We start from the raw sequence: 8,701 nt of genomic DNA, 5'->3' as shown, positions 1-8,701 counted from the left end.
TCTGTGTCGAGCATCTCCAGCATCTCCTGGCTGCACCAGGTAAGGTGCTTTTCTCACTATAATCGTAGAATGAAGAATACACATGGAACTTTGAGTCCATTGAATCCAGTGCCTCCATTTATAGATGAGACAGCTGAGCTCTGGAAAGCAGAAATAACTTTAGCAAGATTTTATATGATTAGAAGACAGCAGTGGCAGGATTCAAATTCAGAGTTTTTCCCTTGTCCCTAAGGCTATCTCATTAGAAGCTTTTTTCCATAGTCTAAGAGCTACTAGTCTTCCCTCAGGTGCTGAAATGCTTTAGTATGCTACCTATGACTCTCAGACTCCAGAGACATCTATTCACTCATGGTTTCGCTTGGATTGTGTCAAGTCCTCCAGGGAAAAGGTTTGGAAGTCAATCAAAGAAGCAACTAGCTGAAAGGGAGAGAAGAGCTACATTCCAGTTTAGTTTGTGGTTGAGAGGGTGGATAGCTTTTCTATCAGAGGCACTTCTCTGCCCTATGATTAGGAACAATTTGTCTCTCCAGTCTGCCATTTGTGTCAGGAAAAACAGCAACAAACCAATCGCTAAAATGAATGATATTTTTAGTTTTCCTTCAGCAGTGGAGACTGAGACATCACTGGTCTGTGAGTTCTCTCCCACAGTCCTGATGCCTGAGGCTGTCATTTCTGCCTCACTGAGGCACCCAAGAGAAATAATCTGAAGCATTTCCTTGCTAGATTCATTTCAATTCATTTGAATCAGCTAGATTGAAGGATGGAGAGAAGAACCTTTTCTAGCTGTGTGAACTTGGGCAAGAAGACTCAACCTCAACATAGGTCTCAGTTTCCTCTGATGTTGTTTGTCCTTTGTTCTCAAAGGAGACCACAACAAAAGGGAGGTGATGCCATGACAAACACATGAATTGGAGTTGAGTGACAGGGTGCTAAGTCACCAATCTCATTTTTTCCTCCAGCGTCAAATGGTTCCAGTGGTCAGATATGAATCAGGGTGATTGGAGATGGCCCAGGATGTAAGGTAATAAGAGTTAAGTGACTTGCCCAAGGTCACACAGTAACTATCAAGTGTCTGAGGCCAGATTTGAACTCAGGTCCTCCTGGCTCCAGGACCAGTGCTCTGTCCACTTCACCATCTAGTCACTTACCTTTACTGTAAAATGAGTCTGAGGTCAGAATAGGTGATCTGTGAGGTTCTAATTCCCATGATCTTCTGACTTGAGGTGGAGAACTGAAGGCTTTGCTTTCGGTCAGGTCAGCTCTTGGTGAAATCATAAAATAATGCTAACTAGAGCTTATTTAATGGCACCCAGTCATTTTAAAAATTTTATTTATTTAAGGCAATGGGGTTAAGTGACTTGCCCAAGATCACACAGCTAGGCAACTATTAAGTGTCTGAGGTCAAATTTGAACTCAGGTCCTCCTGACTCCAGAGCTGGTGCCCTATCCACTGCACCACCTAGCTGCCCCCCCCGCCGTCATTTTTATCAGGACCAGGAAAGACCAGGGCTTCTGTCAGTGTGGTGTACTGAAAATAAAGATGGACATAAATTGGGATGTCCCTACATCACCAGGTTTACTTGAAGCAAAAAAAAAAAATCTGTACAAATTTATTTGTAAAAACAAGTCCCAGGGGCAGCTAGGTGGCACAGTGGATAAAGCACAGGCCCTGGAGTCAGGAGTACCTGGGTTCAAATCCAGTCTCAGACACTTGATAATGACCTAGCTGTGTGGCCTTGGACAAGCCACTTAACCCCATTTGCCTTGCAAAAACCTAAAAAACAAAACAAAACAAAACAAAACAAAAAAAAACCAAGTCCCTTCTTGACTCTAAAATTATGCAATGGTAGCATAGTCCAAATGGAAATTCAGATCTCCTGGGTCCAGGTTCTAGGCACTTCTCATCAGGTTGTGCCGCCCAAGGTCTAGAACAGGATAAAATACAATCTTTTCTGGTGTTTTAAGGCAGTCACAATCGGATTACACATGTTGGTCCTGGCTTATCATCTATTACTATTACCTCTCATACACTTTAAGTTCCAACTAAATTGGTCTAATGGATGCTCCTCAGAAACAATATTCTGCCAGTTGAGGGGATTTGGGCTAGCAGACCTCTGAGATTCCTTCCAGCTCTCTAATTCTGTGATCTCCTAATTCCATCCAAGTCTTTGTACAGGCTGAGCCTCTGCCTCCCTCATTTCAGCCCCTTAGAATCTAGGCCTTCTCTCAAGGTTTGGCCAATGATCTGCTTCCTACAGAAAACTTTCCTTGATCCTCTCCCTTTGTTAGTGCTCCTTCCCTCTTGTGTCAGATCTGAGGATCTAATTACAGATACAGATATGCCAGATAATATAAACTCATGGAGGGAATGGACTGTGTTTCTGTCGTCATGTTTTGCCTTTGTTTCTCCATCGGCTATCCCAGTGTCTTTCAAGTAGGAGGCACTTCATAAATGCTGATAGAAAGAGCACTGACTCTCAAGACAGAGGGTGTGGGTTAAATCTCCCCTCTGGCCTGGATTGTCTGTGGGTTGGGCAAATTATTCCCTGATCTTTCTTCATCTGTAAAATGAGGAAGTTGGAATTAGATGACCTCTAAGGTCACCCAGTTCTAAATCTATGTTCCTATGATTAGAGATTGTCCTTTGTTTCCTTAAAGACTTTGAAAACTTGATACCCACAATTTCCTGATTTTGAGCAGTAACTTTTTAGATCCCTATATTTTAAAAGGAATCATACTTCATTACTATATAATTCCTTTATTTATCAGATGAGAAAAACAGGGACTAAGAATTCTGTTCTATTGTCACTGGGATGGAAGATGTGGGGTGAGGGGAGGGGGCAGATAGAAATGTGCAAGTTGGTGCTTTGCTGTAACTAGTCATTTGCTTCAGAGTTCAGAAAGTCTTCTCAAGCTAATAAATAAATTTAACAGAAACTTTTGGTTTTTTCCCCCCAGTCTCCACACATTTCCTGCAGCTCCACCAATCTTTGACCAAGGATTTGTTTTCAAGTTGGTCTTTCAAGGTGGTCCCTTCCTAACTCCTCTCCCTGTTTTTTTTTCCTGTCCATTCAAAAAAGCAGACTTTGCCTCAGCTTTCTGGCAGAGGTTGAGGTGGCAGCATCTGATTGAGCAAACCCAAATGGGTGGAAGATTGATGGCCAAAGAAAAGGAGAACACCCTGGAAGGAGTAGTCATTGATGAATGTGGACCATATGATTCTTGAGAAGAGGGAGATGAAAGGGAGGTGACCCACCAAGACCTTCTCTGCTGCCCTGATATTCTGGCATCTCCTCCAAAATAGCCAACAGGCTGCATACCTTGACAGGCATGACATCATAGAATAGCACAGCTGGAAATGGGCCATGAGATCACTTTCCAAACTTCTTCCTTCAGACATGGGGGGCAAGGAGGTCTATGACCTTTATGTAGCAAAGGCAGAACCAAACCCTGGGTTTTCTTATACTGTCTTCTACTCAAGTCATTTTTCTACTTTTTTTTTTAATTCTCTCACCTTATTCCTTCCTCTCCCCCAATTAAGGCCATGAATATCCTGTTGTCCTGAAGCCTTCTCCTTTGAGGTATCTGTGCTATTGCATGAAAGATATTATTGTAGGAAGTTTAACTTTCCTTCTCTTTCATTTTTTTTCTTTAGGCTTATGAAAACATTTCAATTGTGTCGAATCTAATAGGGTTGGTAGGAGGGCAGGGAAGGGAGAAGGCATGGTGTCAGACACTGCCCTCTCACACCCACAGGCTGGAATGTTCCATACTATTTATAAAAGTTGAGCTGAAGATGTGTCCACCAACTCCAAGGGAGCTAAATAAATAGGTTAATTGTTGAATGAGTCTCTTGTGCTGGTGGAAAGCTAGAGGACCAGGTGAAGCCAAAGCTGAATGGCTTCATCTGTCTTTGAGTCTTCCCCAAGAGAATCAGTTCCTCTCTCCAAGGGGAACCAGAAAGCGCTGAAGAGGAATTTGGGCCTAGTCTTTAGAAGGGGTGTGTCTACCTCCGAGGATGAATTGATTCCATCCACTTCTTTATGGCACCCCCACCCTAGCACTTCTGCTCTTGTCTAGGGACTCTGATCTGGTGGGAAGGGAGGGGAACAGGGAAGATGGGAAGAGAAAGTCCCAAATATACGGCTTCCTGTGGATACAAATCAGTGGTTGGCTCCTGACTTCTCTTAGAGCCCTGAGACTTTTCAGAGCATTACTGCCGTTTTATTAACTTTATTCAGGGGCTTATAAAATGTCCTCATTTTCCAACCTTGTGGATGGTCAGTACATTCAGTCCTCATGTTTCATAAGCAGGTATAATGATCAATGTAAAGATGAGAATGAGAAAATATGAAGAAGCAGTGGTAACAGCAGAAAAGTTAGGAATTCTGACTTCTCCAACTAGATGAACAGAAGAATAACTATGAAGCTTTTCCTAATAAAAGCTCATCTTGGGACTCATCCTGGTTAGTCATCAGGGACTCATCCTAGACCAACAGCTCCTGGCTTCTTCCTTATTTATATTTTTAGCTATCTCTCTCTCTCTCTCTCTCTAATTTTTTTATACATATAACACAGACTCCCTGCAAATAAACTATTTTTTATTTTTCATCTCTTCACAAAATAAATTAATTCAATTTGCAGTGAACAATATTCCAAAGATAGGAAACCCTCCCCTCTCAAGGTCATTATCAATTGAGTTCTCCAAAAAAATCTCCGGAGGGAGGAGGGGGCTGAGGGTGTGTGTGTGTGGGGGGGAGGTCAGGGAACTTGCAACATGTGCAAGATCAGACCCCCAGAAAGCAACACTGGGAGTGGAGGTAACAGTTCCCCCCTCCTCCCTCGATGCCTGTTAGCCAGGTACTGACTAGAGTTGGTAACTTCCCACTCTGGGAAACCAGGAGGTAAAGGACAGGTGAGGACAGAGAGGAGGGGCAAAGTAGTCTCCTTGTTAGGAAAAAACATTTCTGGACCTGCCAGAAATATCTTCAGCAACACCACATCCTGAGGTGGGAAGAGGTTCCCAGACAGTGTTACTAGGTTCTCTTGAGTCTCTATCCAGCTCTCTGGGGGAGGGTGTTAAGAGATATTACATTCCTGTACTGCCCATCCATGGACTACGAAATCAAGAACGGAGACATCCATGCATGACCGCAGGTCCCACCAATTGAAATAGCTCCCAAAACAAAAATGAATCCATTACAGTTCTGGACATTCTGTATCTTGGCTGCCTTTAGAAATGTTTTTTCCCTGTTTTCGAGCTATGACCAGTCCCAAAACAGAATGTCACCTTGCTCTCCCCAGACAGGCTGGCCTGGGGTGAACAGATGTGTAATTTTCACTTGCAGAAGAATGTAAGGTCTTGAAGGGCAGGCACTGTTGTTTTTTTTGTTTTGTGGTTTTTTTTTTTTAAGTCTTTGGATGCCCAGTCCCTGGTAAGTTGAAGGCACTTTAATAGATGCTGGTGGAATTAGTTAACTGTGTGGAACTACTAAATTTTGGGTGTGTTAGTTTCTAGGCCATGGCCCTGGGGGAGAGGGGGACATTGTCTTTAGAAGCCTCCTGAGACCAGAGTACTTCTCTAAGGAGAAGGGGAAGCAAGCCACAATTCCAGAAAACAAAAAGGGTAATGAAGACTAGTCTCTTGAAAAGGAGGACTGGGAGTAAGAGGGGAGGTAGGGTTGAGCAGACTCAAATTGATTCTACCTGTCTCATTTTGTTTCTGGAGGTTCCCCCCCACCCCAGGTCATGGCTCCCACTTCCCCAGACTAAGGGGAAAGAACCAACTTTTGGTTCTTTCAAGTGTCCCTCCAAGTCCCAACTGCCTTCCAGCATCTGCCAACCAATATTTCTTGCTGAAAGAAAAATAAAAAAGGAAGAAACCAAACAATAAATTAGTTTTAAAGTCCCCTAATAGTTCCCTACCAAGTTGAACAGTTTTTGTCCCCAGAAATCTCAAGGAGGTGGGAGAGATGAATTTTGAGACTGTTTTGTTACCTTAATGGCTAATGTGTATTCTGAAGAAGGGGTAGGGGAAAAAAACTAGCATCTTCCAGAGAGAAGTAAAGACTTTGGGCTATCCTATTGCCCCTTCTCCCTTGAATATAGGCACTGTTTCAACTTCTGCTCTAAATTCTTTTCCCCAACTAGCCAGCTAACCACAGGAGTCCTCTATCTGTCCCCCTAAGCCAAATTTTGAACATGCCTTTCCTAGGGGGATGGGCACCCCACAAGGAAAGAGCTCTATAGGAACCAAATGACTTTGGATAGGGTCCATGTGTGCATGTATGTGTGTGTGCGTGTGTGTGCGTGTGTCTGTGTGTCTTTGTCTGTGTCTCTCTATGTGTGTGTTAAATAAGTTGGATGAGGGTTGGCCAAAAGTCAGTTTAATGCAGCCCATCTGCCACAAATGTGAGGAAACCCTGATAGAAGGAGGTAGTGGTGAGAACCAGGAACAGGTCCCTAGGGGCCTCACTTGGGACATTTTTAAATGAGACCTTCTAGTTTATCTTATCATCCCAGACAGGTGGCTGGTGACCCAGGCCATGACTCTGACCTCGAGGTGTGTCTTCTGCAACAATTATAATAAAAATAATGACAGGACTCTCTTTGGGTGTTTAGAACAGAAGAACCCTGCAGGACAGGGAGGCACTTGTATGAAGATGGGGAGAAGGGGGATGGAGGCAGAGTGAACTGCTGTCACTGGTAAAAATGAAGATAGAACATCACCAGACCCAGTCTAGCCTCAAGCTTCCTGGGGAGAATTCATCCTTGTCAGATAGAGATTTGAAAGTCCCAGAAGTGGGTCAGGAGCCTGCCCCGGTCTCTTTCCCCTTCCAGGAAATCTTGGTGGCAAGAAGATGAGAAGGAAAGAGATAAATGGGGTAGGGGATAGAGTAGGGATAAGGCCTGGCTCATTTAGCTTCTTCCTGGATGACCCTTGCCACCCCATCCTCACTTCTGCAGGCTCTGGGGCATTGTTCAGTTTGGCCATGGACATCAGTAGGAGGTCAGGGGGGTGAGGATGGGGTCCAGGGCCCCTTCTGCTATCACATCACCCGGAAGGTGGCCCGGTCCTCCAGCAGACTGATGGAGCGATTGGTGAGGGTGTCTGCATCAGAGACCAGCTTGTAGCCAAAGAGCCGCATGGCGGGGGCACAGGCCCCTTGGACTACCTGCGCCAGCTTGAAGGGGATGCTGAAGCGCCACTTATCGAACTGTTCTGAGGAGTTCTTCTGGGTAGAGTAGATGCCACTGCTATCCCGGGGGGCTTGGGTGTTGGTCCGGATCCAGTCTTCCACCTGTGGGGTAAGGGTGATCCCTGCAAAGCGATACATCTCCCGGGCCTTCTCCAGTGGCAGGCGGGCTACATCCTCATAGCGGACCAGCATGTAGCGGCCTCGGAGCCAGGAGGGCTGACTTAGGCCCAGCTCGGCCGAAAGGCGGATGCTCTCGCAGTTACCTCGAAGCTTCTGGACCTCATCCTCCTGCAGGTGGGCCTCCCCTTCTGCCACCCATTTCTTCCACGTCTCATACTTGCCAGAGAAGGCCACCATGCGGGATGCCAGCACAGCCCGAGGGTCCCGCACTAGCTGGATGATCCGCATGTCCAGGCGGGGGTCTTCAACCAGGGGGCGAAGGAACTCTAACTGCCGGATGCGCACAGCTTTGAGGGCCATGTGTTCCTTGCGGTGGCAGGCATCCATGGCCAGTGTTAGATTCAGGGGACCACAGCGGCGGTTTTTACAATGGTACTTCTCAAAGGCCTTCTTGACCACTGGCGTACAGACCGGGTCCTCGCAAAGCGAGCGGCTGGACCCTCTGCGGAACATGAATGGAGTCAGGTGGTCCTCGGGAAATGGGGTGATGAAGTGTTCCAGGATGTAGAGGTCACAGAGGAACAGCTGCTTCAACACATCCCGGTAGACCAGGGCAGAGCCTGCCGCATTGGCCCCCCCAGGTTCAAAGGACACTGTCCGTTCAATGTGCCACAGAGGTTCGAAGAGGTAGAAGATATTGCCTTGCTGGTTAAAGAACTCTCCCACGAAAGAGGAGCCAGTTCTGGTGGTGGCCATCAGAAGCACATGTCGTCGTGGGCCCAGGGGCAGTGATGTGGGCTCTCCACCTAGCTGCAGGGTGATGTTGTGGAGCCGCTGGCGGAGCTGGGAGAAGGAAGAGTCCAGTTCACTCAGGGAGAGGAGGGAGGCATTCTCTGTTAGGATCAGGGCTGCATCGGTGCCATTGATGTCCATTAGGGATTGTGGAATTTGCTTCAGTTTGTCAGAGACCCTGTGAGCACAAAGGATAATTATAATAATAATTATTATCATTACTATTATTATGAATAAAATGACTAATAATAATAATAGAATTCATGAGAGTTGGCTGGCTAGCTGACTGGTTGTCTGACTGAAGGGTTGACTGGGTGGATGACTGGATGGTGGACAGTTAGATAAATAGGCAGGCAGGCAGAAAGATAGATAGATGGATGGAGAGAGAGACAGACAGAAAGACAGACAGGTACATAGCTAGCTAGCTAGATAGATAGACAGATAGATATAGATAGATAGATTGGATAGATAGACAGATAGATATAGATAGATAGATAGATTGGATAGATAGATAGATAGATAGATAGATAGATAGATAGATAGATAGATAGATTGGATAGATAGATAGAAGGATGGATGGATGGATGGAT

At 45.6% G+C, this 8,701-nt stretch overlaps 1 protein-coding gene across 5 annotated transcripts in view; it reads right to left on the bottom strand.

Moving 5' to 3' along the window:
- Positions 1-1,317: 1,317 nt before the first annotated feature.
- CHST3 (carbohydrate sulfotransferase 3) overlaps positions 1,318-8,701 on the bottom strand; it is a 65,284-nt gene continuing 57,900 nt past the window's right edge. For all 5 annotated transcript variants that reach the window (XM_074232783.1, XM_074232781.1, XM_074232785.1 and 2 more), the window contains one exon: positions 1,318-8,289. In XM_074232783.1, the coding sequence (XP_074088884.1) occupies positions 7,050-8,289 (1,240 nt within the window). In that variant the 3' untranslated portion in view covers positions 1,318-7,049. The remainder of the gene's footprint in view (positions 8,290-8,701) is intronic.

Source organism: Macrotis lagotis, chromosome 4 (assembly GCF_037893015.1).
Source record: "Macrotis lagotis isolate mMagLag1 chromosome 4, bilby.v1.9.chrom.fasta, whole genome shotgun sequence".
Lineage (NCBI taxonomy): Eukaryota > Metazoa > Chordata > Mammalia > Peramelemorphia > Peramelidae > Macrotis > Macrotis lagotis.
This window is presented reverse-complemented; position numbering and strand designations above follow the sequence as displayed.